Source organism: Teleopsis dalmanni, chromosome 2 (assembly GCF_002237135.1).
Source record: "Teleopsis dalmanni isolate 2A chromosome 2, ASM223713v2, whole genome shotgun sequence".
Taxonomy (NCBI): Eukaryota; Metazoa; Arthropoda; class Insecta; order Diptera; family Diopsidae; genus Teleopsis; species Teleopsis dalmanni.
The window spans coordinates 145,870,876-145,883,853 of NC_051847.1; the positions used below are offsets into that span (position 1 = coordinate 145,870,876).

The 12,978-nt window shown below is 27.6% G+C and overlaps 2 protein-coding genes and 2 non-coding genes across 4 annotated transcripts in view; 2 read left to right on the forward strand and 2 right to left on the reverse strand.

Moving 5' to 3' along the window:
• LOC119685136 (extracellular sulfatase SULF-1 homolog) overlaps window positions 1–12,978 on the forward strand; it is a 163,110-nt gene that overhangs the window by 99,318 nt on the left and 50,814 nt on the right. The window lies entirely within an intron of this gene.
• On the reverse strand, window positions 7,506–8,488 carry LOC119685138. Its single transcript, XM_038099346.1, has one exon. The coding sequence runs from the start codon at window positions 8,367–8,369 to the stop codon at window positions 7,545–7,547; it is 825 nt and encodes a 274-aa protein (XP_037955274.1). The 5' UTR covers window positions 8,370–8,488; the 3' UTR covers window positions 7,506–7,544.
• On the reverse strand, window positions 9,766–9,838 carry Trnav-aac. Its single transcript has one exon. It is a non-coding gene; the product is annotated as a tRNA-Val (tRNA).
• On the forward strand, window positions 10,429–10,501 carry Trnaf-gaa. Its single transcript has one exon. It is a non-coding gene; the product is annotated as a tRNA-Phe (tRNA).

The window sequence follows — 12,978 nt, forward strand, 5'->3', positions numbered from 1 at the left end:
TCGTCATAAGACCCGAGGATATCTATGCCACGTCACTTAGCTCAAGAAGAGTTGTTCAGTAATAAATATCAGAATTTGCACCTTTTTGGAGCAAATACCTACAATTTCAATACGTTTTGGAGAAAAAAATGCCAGGAAGCAACACAGCCTATTTTATAAGCCGTTAATAATCTAATTGTCACACTTTACGATTTTAAGGAAAGCAGTATAATTTTGTAAGTTCGGTTAACAATTATTATAAGAAAATATAATAATAAATTAACATTTTTTTAACTTCTATTAGTTTATTCATACTGGTTATTTTTGGTGGAAAATTGAACGTGAGCACATCTACATTTCCTTTTAAATTTAGGCACAACCAAAAATTACAAAAGTACCGGAAAAATACTAAATTGGCAATACTGGTGTGGCACTTTAAATAACATGTATTTTCGTTAAAACTCGAAAGAACTAATTTTGACGTGCCCGCGACACTCTACATAACATGACTGTTAGGTTTTGTTTGTTCCTTCACCTTGGTCAAAACAGTTTTGTTTATATATAAGCATATCTACAACAAAAAAAAACTTGCCTTCTAAATACACATAACAATACAACAACACATACCAAAATAGTAGTAAATGTAGAAAATAAACAATTGAGATATGACTTTCTATGTATAGGAAGCCTTTTGACTATGATCAAAAAGAGAATAAAATTACCGTGAGCATTATTTATTTGACTGTCTGCATAACATAATTGTTAGGGCTAAGCTTACAATGTGATCTTACCATTTTAAACAAAGTGTAAATGCCCAATAACGAGCTCTTAAGTATTATTTACTAATCAGCTGTCATAAGTGTAAAACTTGAAAAAATCAAATAAAATTTTTGCAAGTGTTATTTAATAAATTGATTTGTATTTTATTTACTATACATTAATTTATTATAATATAGTTATGTTACAGTAAACATATATTTACACTTTTTTAATATTATCGTGTTGAAGATGATTTGTTCGTAAATGAATAGTTAAATAGAATAGAAGAAAAAGAATCACTAAATTTTGAATTATCGGAGTATTCGAAAAATTCGAATTGTTCGAAAACGAGCGGTACTAATATCCATATCATATGAAATATAGTACTAATCACTTTTCAAAAATTATACAAATGTGATAAAGCAATATCCCCATATCTATTATATCTATTCTATATGAGTTAATATTTGTTACTAATAATTACAAGTATTTTTTTCTAAATTCTATAGTGTAATAAAATCCCACTAATTTCTAAGAAATGAGTTATATTGAACATTTAATGAATAACAATTACTAAATGTGCTAGTAGATATAATTAAAAATAGCAAAATGATTTATATTTTTAGCAAAAAAAAAAAATTTAGTGCAAGTTCAAGCGTATCTAAAATATAGTATTTATATTGTGTTAAATGCGTTTAATAAAAAGAATAAAAAAAATAAAAAATAAGTAAACATTTACAAATTTCCCACATATTGCAAAAATGCAACATTAAACAGTGAAATGTAATTTGCTTAATTAAATTTTGAAATTCCATTTCACTCTGAATATAAAATTAAATAGGCGTACGTAATTAAAAGGGATCGATAATAAAAAAGGATATAAACTAGTTATCGGTAAGCAGAATTCAAATTATAATATATACAAACGAATCTGAAAAATGTTTCAGATTTAAACCAAAAAAATAAGACACTAAAATTAATACAAATATTCCATTATATACAGAATAATATTTAACACCAAAAACTCATATTCACTTATGTGCAAATATGACCTTCAACTTATGTATTAATCAAGAAATATTCAATTATTCTTTATTTATTCGTAAATTCATATTCATATTCGTTTTTTTGTCTCACGAGTGCAATATTGTAAGTAGGCTTTTTTTCAAAAGTGGATTAAATAATCAAAAAAATCGGTTGACTTTGTTAAATAAACATAACAATTGGAACTGATTTTTCTTTATAATTTTTAATATTAAAAATCTGATATGTTCAATATCTATATCATATTGAAGTTTTTTATATCGGAGTAAGCCATCGATTTTTTAGCATTCTTACATATACACGACTATTCAGTATTATAGTTAAATAAGGTTTTAGTATGACTACTAAAAAGAATATATATATGAATGGATTGCATGTGGATATAGTTACCTTACAAACGTACGAGTTAAATAGAAGTTCCTATATTCTTTCTAAATTTTCTATTTATTGTATATATATGAGGTGGTTTTTCTTAATGGCATAACTAATATTTTTGAGTAAGTTAGTTGAAAATTTTTTGTCGATTTATAACTTTACGGGAATAACGTATATTCATTGTTTTAAAGTCAGTGGTATATTTAAGAAGGAATGAGGGTGGTACAAAAGATAGATTCCCGCCTTTCAATATGGTATATAATACATGTTCTTCTTCTTAGACTGCCTACTCACTTTGAGTGTCAGTGGTCGCATTAATTAACAATAAGCTTATTTTTACGTAATTTTCAATTTAATTTTCAATATTACAATTTTTCTTTAATAACACTTATAACTAATCATAAAAGGTAACATTTAACTTTCAACATCCAACTACATCTTTTACATTAAACTACAATCTACACAATATTCAAAAAGCGTTTTGCGATATGTTGTTTACTATCGCTGTATAAAGCTCTCTCGATCGCGTATCAATTCGTCAATAGTTCGAAGTTCTGTCTAGGTGCGGATATTCACTAACCATAAGAGTTGTCTCCCCCAACGTCTCTGCGACCTTCTATACGGCCTTGAAGTATAAGTTGCAATACTTCGTAATTGGATGCACGTATTATGTGTCCCAAGTATGCTACTTTCCTTTTTTCATGGCATTTAGCAATTCTCTTTCTTGCTGCATTCTTCTGAGCACTTCTTCATTGGTAATTCTTCAAGTCCAAGGACGGCGATAATACCACATTTCGAAAGCCTCCAATTTATTCATTGCGGTTGTTTTAAGAGTCCACGTTTCTACTCCATAAAGTAAGACAGACCATACGTAAGATTTCATATATCTCAGTCTAAGCAGTAAATTAAATTCTGGATTGTTTAATATTTTTATATCTGGGTCTTCAAGGTACTTAAATTTTGAAACACGCACAATATTCTGATTATCAATTACAATTTTCACAGTGGGGTCATAGATTTGCTTCCTACTGACTACCATAAACTTTGTCTTTTTTATGTTTATATTTAAGTCATAAATTTTGCTTGTTTCACTTGAAGCTGTTATGAGCTATTGTAAGTCATGAATATTGTTCGCTATTATCGTGGTATTCTCAGCGTACCTTTTATTGTTAATGTAGTGGCCGTTTATTATGATACATTTGTCGTTATAGTTTTGAAAAGCATCGTCAAATACTCTTTCTGCATATGGGTCATTCTTTTACAAAATTTTTTCTCGAGATACGGGTATTCTTATTTTATGAAAGGAGTTCATAAAAAAAATGTCAGCGAAATCGGAGATCATGAGGTCAAAACGGTGTCCGATTTGTAAAAGAATGACCCATATACAGTGTTTTGCATAACAAAAGCAACCAAAATGAGCACATTAAATAAATAAGTTTTTTGTCTAGTTTTTACTTTTCATTTAAAAACTGAAATACATAGTTTTATTTATTATTTTATTAGCTATCATAAAAATACAACAAAATCTATATTTATTCATAGCGGGTTCAATAATTCACAACCCTAACGAAATATTGCGAAATGCAGCTGTGCAAAACAATAGCAACTTTGTTTATTATTTGAGGGCGGTTTGATATGTCAGTAACTTTTTGAATTTCCCGCGCAGTTACTCCAAATGCAACAGTGTTGCCGTTAGCTGTAATCTACCAGTGGGCAACTTTCTAATTTTGATCAAGCTTCGTCGTTCAGTTGATGTTTGATAGCCGTTCAAAGCGGACAACCTCGTGAATTTTTACGAAAATGGAAAAAAGTGAATTTCGTTTGCTGAATAAGCATTACTGGCCAAAATCCACGAATTGGGATACGAACTGCTACCCCATCCAGCATATTCTCCAGATTTAGCCCCTTGCGACTATTTTCTGTTTCCAAACCTAAAGAAATGGCTGGGCGGTAAGAGAATTGAGTCGAATGAAGAAGTCATTACCAAAACAAACGCGTATTTTGAGACCTTTTAGAAAACCTATTATTTGGAGGGAATAAGAAAATTAGAAAAACGCTGGACTAAATGTAGCGAGCTAAGAGATGATTATGTAGAAAAACATAATGTTTATTTGCAAAAAAAATTTGTTTTATTCAAAAAATCACTGACTTATCAAGCCACCCTCGTATTAAATTTTAGTGTTATTTTTTAATATATTGTATAATGGCCTTTGGTTTTTACTATTTGAGCACACCCAGCTGTTGGTGATATAAAATTGTCAATAAAACTATTTGAAATTTTATGCCATTCATTTTTTAGGGCCTTAAACAATTGGGCAATTTTCGATCCCCAACACTACATTTGATAAATATTCTCAATTGAATTAAAATCGGGAGATTGGGCCGGCCAATCTAAAACTGGAATTCTATTGTTCTAAATTTATATCTTTACCAGCTTTAAGGTGTATTTTGAGTTGTTATCTTGCTGATAAACTCATCGAAGAGGGATGTCTCATCCGTCATGAGGGACCATTTGGTCTGTTATTACGTCACCGAAACATAAATTTAGTGAAATACAAAAACACTGCTAAAAAATATATTCTTATAAATTTCCCCTCTTAGAATAATCCCTAGTTATACTACTTCTTAGCTGTATTTGGAAAATAAGATGATTAGTAATAATATTATATTAATATTATGATGTAATAGTTTAACATATATCCTATGTTAACATAGGCAAAACACTTTCCAATTATTTTAAGAAATTTGATTTCATTAAAGTAGTAGCGCAAACTTATGATTCTAATCAAAGGAACTTTGATTAATGTATCCGTAATAATTCTATGCAAAGCATGTTAATGTAAATGCTTTGAACTATAAATTTTGTAAAATATAATTACCACTCATTACAGTATATAATAGTATATAATTATAGTGAAAAGTATTGTAAAAACTTATCTTATAAATACTAGATGTTTCTCAGCAGGCGAAAAAGTCGATGCAATCAGCGATGATAATGACTATCTATGCCACTACCATACCAAGTAAATTTATTTTTGTGCATTGTATGTCATAGGAAAACCATCGAAGCTTTATTGATACCTAGAAATACTTAAAAGCATCATTGCAGTGATGTTTTTTGATGTAAAAGAAGAAAAGGGGAATCAATCAACAAAGACTCAAAAAATTCAAGTAAAAATCATTTATGTGAAGAATATATATATATATATTATTATATATTATTACAGATACTTTTTCTTTATCGGTCCCTACTTCTCATTTTTGAAATTAAATCATCTATAAGTATTTATTGAAGTAATTTGAAATAGTTATTTTATATTATTTCGTAAAAAAATGTTTTCTCAAAATTATATGAACTATCAAGGCGTATCAAGACCAATGCCTTTTAAGATGATTTATTCTTTTACACCTTTAAGCAATTAATAATCTGATATATATTTAATTCCATTAATATAACGTTAAATATTTATTGTTATACTTTTACTAATAAAAAAATGCAACTTTTCTGAAAAAATTGTAATGTTTCTTTTAATTCAAACCCTGCAAATTATTTATTTATTCACATCATGCTTTTTTTCGTAGATAAAAATGTCACACAAAAAGGCTGAATGATGCTGCTTTGAAAAGAAGCAAATCCACAACGTTCCGTGATCCTTAAAATTTTATTTAACTTTTATTGTTGTTATTGCTGTTATTGTTGTCATCTCCGTAAATCTTAATCACTTAATGGAATTTTTAATATAAATAATTGTGCCCCAAAAAATGATTCATATGCTCAGAGCAGCGGATATTATAAAGTTTATTTATATAAGGAAATTTTTGAGAAATGAAAAATTTATTTCAACAAACCAAGACCAAAAATGTGTATTTTATTTCATTTCATTGTATATATATATATATATTGTAAGTGTAACTAAATTTTATATTTATTAAAATGCACTTCAATCAGTTTTTTATTAAAAAAAGTTTTTTGAGTATATTTTAAATCTACGTAAAATAAATTATTCTAAGGTAGACGGATTCGAATAGCAAAGAAAAGATAAAGACAAAAATTTTAGTTAATTTATTGAAATTTGGCTAACCATAAAATGGTGTTTCTTAATATACTTAAGAAATATTCGAATTTTTAAATTAGTTTATAGTCGGTATATTATTTTTTGGACTGCAAGCGATGACTAATCCAAATAGTTTCTTTTCGTCATCACTTTCGGCAAAAAAAAATTAACATAAATTATTCTATTCTAAAATTTTACATAAAACTTGACGAATGGCTGTAAGTTAGTTAAAGTTTGAGCATATATAATTTTTATTATATATTATTGTTCATTCATTATGGTTTAAGTGTAATAAGTCACTTTGTACTTGTTACTTGTCGTCCTTATCAGGTGACATCCTATTTAGATGTCACTTTATTTTGCTAATAATAAGAATCTATATGTTGATAAGGTGACAAATTTTTGGTACAAATAATACTCCACAAATACTGGTTAGTTTTTAAGTTATTTTTATTAATACATTCTTCTAAGTGTATATAATTTATTATTTTCTATTAAAGTAAGCATATAAAAAAAAATATTTACTGTCTATTAACTGCGAGGTTTCTTCAAAACCCCTCTTTGCGCCTTGACTGGATTATTGTTTATCACTTCATCAGACTAAGCAATAATTGACCTCAGATCTGCATACCTACCCGAGGAGCCTGTAACCATTTTGAGATTTGATAACGCGGTGTTAGTAAGTCTGTCAGATTTCGCAATTAATTTCAGGACTCTATCCTTTATGTATTTTTTGATGGGAATCAAAAATCTTGAGGTCCCTGAGGATGTCATTCGTCCTAATGTACCAAGGAACTTTGAAAAGTCTTCTCAGAGCCTGGCTTTGTGCAATTTCTAACTAGTGAATAGTAGTATGTGAAGCTTTGCTAAACGCTACACAACCACATAGAAGTGACAGACGAATTATTAAACATCATTAACACTTATAAGTTTGAACCAATGTAGATACAGCACATTGTAAAAGCAGTATTTGATCTATAAGTTAATATTTTATAATTATATTTGGATGCCATGCTCTTTTTTAGACATGTGTTCAGATGTCCAGGTAGTGTTAGTTGTGAAATCTTTTTTAAATACTGAAATATTAAGAAACAATAAAGCTAAACAATTTATTTTTCCAAGTCTAATAAATATTTTTGGATAATCTAGTAAAAATTGTAACTGACAGTGTCTTACCATAATGAACTTTATAGTTTTAGTTAGACTAATATACCGAAAATAATAATCAAATAACAAATGTTTAGTATAACTGTTATTTATTCTATAATTTTGATTTAAAAAAAGAATCCTTATACAGTATAAAAAATAGTTATTTTCGACTACAAATTTTTACTATTTCTCTGGAGGTCTGTGACATTTCATATTTTCACTATCATCACTAGAATCTTTTTGTGATAAAATATTAAAAACGGACTCCTCACGTTCCGAAAATCTCAACGTTTTCCTACCATCTCGCAGTGTTAATCTTCCAAATAAATTATCTTCCTCCATATCATCATCACAACTCTCTTCTTTTCTTATTCGTTCTTTTTCTTTAACTTCATGACTCCATTTAATGGAATCTTCAAAAAATTTCAGTTTGAAATCTAAAATATTATCGATGAAGTATTTTTGAAAGTTGCCATCAAAGCTCTTCTTGCCAAACGCATAAAAAATTGTACCAAAATTCTCAAAAGTGTATGTAACCATTGCAGGATAGTAAAGCGGTACTAACATCGATAAATGTATTTGAAATGAAACAGTTACCGTAGCCAAGGGGTTCGGACAAGCCTGTGTTGGCTTCGAAAATATTACATCCACAAAAAACGTAGTGCCCAAACCTTCAACGTCCTTAAATCCTGCGTGCGTTATCACTGCAAATTTCGTGCCAGGTGTTAAAACCCATGAATTTACAAATGCATGTATATTATGAACTGATTTTAGATAAGAAAAGCGTTGTATAGTAACCCAATGTAATGATCCAACAGGATCTGCTTCCTCCCTGCTTGATCCCGATGTGTATGAAGATGAGGTATCTAATTCTAACTCTGGACACTTGTAGATAAAATATCCTGGTCTATCTCTCGACAATTTATCTACGGCTGAAGATATCAGATTTGTGACGAAATCCGCAGCAATTTCGTACACGTCACAGAATTCCAAGGAATTGAAACTCATTTTTTCAAAAATATATTTCTTAAATATATTTCAAAAATATATTTCTTAAATAAATAATATAATAAAACAAAAGCGAATAAAATGATGTTCACTAAATGCGGAACATCAGTTAAACGAAAAACATCAAAAAAAAATTTTATTTTATTTTTCATAATCAAAAATAATTTAGTTTTAATTTTTATATATAAGCTATCTATGATTTACTATTTTTATCGAGTTTATTGTTTTCACTCGAAGTCTGTAATGTTTCGTAGTATAAGAAATTCGTTCTAAAAAATATATTTATCAATTTATTATAATGAATAATTCATTTGAAGCAGGCTTTTCGGTAATAAAATAATACACATATATATATATATATATATATATATATATGCTGTCACATAATTATGGAGCAATAAATTCCTACATTCTATAAAATTTAGTTAATTTAGTTCATCCTGAACTAACGTACACTCATATCTAAATAATACATCGTTACAGTTTTTTTTGCTTTCCCGTTATTGGTTCTTAAACATTGAGATAAAAAAAACAACATTAAAGTGTGTAAAATTTCCGGAATACAAAAAGTTAAGATATAATTCAGTTGAAATTAATTGTTTTTGGTTTGAGTACATAATAACAATTTTAAAGGATAAAAAAAAATTTTTTTTAAACCCATAAAACAGTACTTATATTGGAATTATCTACTCCACCATTGATCTTATGCTATGTTTAGACTATTGTACTTGACTCGACATATATGTATGTTATACAGTAATATATCCCATTTATTATACAAAATATGAAATAAATGGATTTAAAATTATAATAATGAAATTAGATAGTGTAAACATATAGTATTTCTGCATTTATTCAAAATTTATAATCTTATGATTATAATTATTATTTATTATTATTATTGTTTATTTTACAATGCATAGCCGTCACGCTATACAATTCTTTTTCTTCATATTATATATAATATGTACATATGTACTGTACATATGTTTAAATAAATTAGCGCCCATCAGGCAGTTATATTTCTAGATGAAAGCGAGCGATAATTAAATAGATTATACGGACAAGCGATTTTATTAATTTCTTGATTTAAAAGTCCGACTTAAATAAAATTACTACATAAAATTTGATTTCACCAGATTATAATATAGAGATCTGGATAAATACTAGATGGACAGATAAACATCGGTACATTTAATGATTCGTGATACTCTTATTAAAAATAGTATAATGTGTATAAAGGTAAATATATTATTCACAATATTGTTAAAGGTACAATTACTAAATTATATTAATAGTAATTCTAAAGTTGTAAGAGTATAGCAAAGAACAAAAAAAAAGAAATATTGACAGTGTAAGAAATTGATTATTAAAAATAAAATTTGAAAAAAAAATGTGTTTCCGCCCGGGATCGAACCGGGGGCCTTCCGCGTGTTAGGCGGATGTGATAACCACTACACCACGGAAACCACTTGCTTTACGGTAGTTTAATATTGTATTTCTATGTATAGAATACATTTTTTAAAATAAAAAATGAATATGTAAATTTGCTATCTCACAAAGCCTATATAAAATGTGTAATTATAAATACATTCGTATAGAAATTTTTTTTGCTATTAATAATAAATTAAATTAAATTATTGAAATTTAATAAGTTAAAAATCATCATACTCCCATTATTTATCAACAAAATGATTGTAATAAAATAAATCTGGGGAATTCAAATTTTTTTGTAAATATGTTTTACGCAATAAAAAAGATGACCACGGAATTGGTGTATATAAATTCTAAACATTTTAGCAATATACATATAATATCTTACTAACCTTTACATTCGATATACTCCGTTACTACGTGATTGTTAGATTTGTAGTTATACATATATGCGCCTTATGCTTCTCCTAGGAGTTAAAGGATTCAATATATATATATATATGTATGTATAGTTATGAGTATATAACATACAATTTTAATATATAGTAAAAATGTGGATTTGGATTGGCAACTATAGTTTTTTGAGCATAGGTGATGTGAACTTTTTGATAAAATAACGGTATCTGCCGAAATAGCTCAGTTGGGAGAGCGTTAGACTGAAGATCTAAAGGTCCCCGGTTCAATCCCGGGTTTCGGCATACGATTTCTTTTTTATTTTTTTTTTTGTTTTGCAATTTATATTTCAGAAGTAATTTGTTTTGAATTAAAATGCTTAAAATACATTTTTACATAAAATTTTTTATTTTAAAAACCTTTATGTAATTTAATTTTTATTTATAATATTACAGTGTACACTCGAAAGCACAAATTATTGACTTTCGTCAACAAATTCTTAAATGTGAACAAAAATGTTGAATGTTTCGTAAAAAGCATTGTATATGTATAAAGAATTTTCTAATTAATTATGTTATAATTGATTTGAGTTATTGAATGAAAAAAAAAGATAGAGGTGTCCTTGGGCATTAGTGGACCAACATACCTTCAATTTTACATATCCATTTATCTGTCGGAAAAATTTGTTCCAGTAAGATTCCCCATAATTTGATAATCGCTCAAAAAAAAAAGTATTGTTGATTGGTGCAAGGAAATACTGATAAAATACGACCGAAGTAGCTCAAAACACGTCTACGAAATCGTGACAGGTAATGAATCTTGAAATTTACGCCTACGAGATTGAAACAAAACAGCAGTATATTGTTTGAGGCTTTCAAAGTGAGCAGAACCCTACAACAGTTGTCCGAGAACAAAACAAATTCAAGCCAATGGTCGCATGGTTTTTTCAGAAAAGCCAGTCATGTGACGCAAGTGTACCACCTGAAGAACGTAGAATTGTCAATTTGGAGTGGTTCACAACCAATTGTTCGCCGAATATCTTCGGAAAATCCTCCACAACAACGTGAGCTCCCACACATCAGCTCGAACAAAAGAGTTTTAAGCACTCAAAATGTCGAATTGTAGGGTCACCCGCCTTACAGTTCCAACTTGACACCCAATAACTTCTTCTTGTTCGCAAGAAGAACTTCAGAGTGACAAAACTGTTTCAAAAATTGATTCAATCGAATGCAAAAATGTATTAATGACTATGCAAAATAAATAATTATAAAAACTATAAAACATTTTAATTAAAAAAATTTTGATTAAAAATTGTTATTTTGAATTCATTTTTTTATATTATAAAAAAATAAGAAAATGAATACATATTTATAAACATAAACATTAAGTTTTTTTTTGAAATTAAAAATATTTTGAAACACAGGTATGATTTTTTTAAATAGGGTAAAGAAAATTTTTGTACCGCGACATTTCATCAAATTTTCAAATCGTTCGTCTCTAAAATAGCATTAATATTCAATTCAAATATGATATTTAAAAATTTACAAATATATTTGCATTTAGAATTAATAAATCCATTGTTATTATCCATTTGCCTCAGTGCAGAACATTTTTTAACTATAATTACATCACAATTAAATTAATTTTGAAGGTATTAATTAATGCATTTTTATATTAAAGTTTATGTATTCATCCATATAGTTCTTAAATTCTATTAAAGACTTACACAAATTCCTTAGTTTTAGTTTGAAACACGGTTGCCACTTATGCTACTTTAGTACCAAAATTGGTACTTTTTTTTTTTATTTTTTTCGTTTGGTACTCATGTTCAAAAAATGGTACATTTTTGACGACCCAACTTTATTGTGGATATTTCCAATTAATTTTTTTATAAATGCAAATTTGCACTATTTTATATTTTGTTCATTTATAACACTATGAAAAACACAGAACGAGAAAACAAGAAGGTCCAAAAAAATTTTGGACCTTTTTTTACAGAAATGGTACCTTTTTAAACCAATTTTGGTACAGAAAAAAATTTTCAAGTGGCAACCGTGGTTTGAAATACATTCTATATTAATATGATTGGCTTTCATGTCTCACGTGAAGTTTATATAAAAAAAATTAGCTTATACTAAACGAGAATTGTAATTTCTATCGAAGTTGGAACTACATGTAGCAATTTTTGAACGGTCTTAGTTACGGCATCATATTGACATTCCTAAGACATTCCATATTGACATGAAAACGACACTCAAGAGATTGTTGACTTGATGTTTATATTATGCAAAATATACATTTGTGATTTATTTTTTTAATAATTTTATGACAATGTAAATGCATTTCAACAGGAAGTTTTTGTAAAACTATTTTATATGCGAGTTCGAGTAAATTGAGGTGAAGTAAATTGAAATTTACTATGGATTTTTTGCACTGCACTTATGTTATACAAATTTTATTTTATATATTGCACTTATTTATTACTTTTGGTTTAAACTTTTCAAATTTATTTATTTATTTATTTAACATCTTATAAAATTTGCACAATGGTAACCCCTAATTTACCTAATTTTTATTTGATTTTCCCTAATCGAAAGTCTGGTAAATACCAACATTCACTACCATAATTTATTAGTTCCTTCAATTTACCATCAAATTACTCGGCCATAACATTTTTCACTTTTTTCCTTTTAATAAGTTTTCTTATTATTAAATTTTTAGTATTATTTTTATGTTCATTATTACTTTTTATTATTATTATTACTTTTTATTATTATTATTA

Bases quoted from the DNA above. Each gene is read 5' to 3' on its own strand.
- LOC119685138 (XM_038099346.1), bottom strand. From the start codon at position 8,369: ATGAGTTTCAATTCCTTGGAATTCTGTGACGTGTACGAAATTGCTGCG.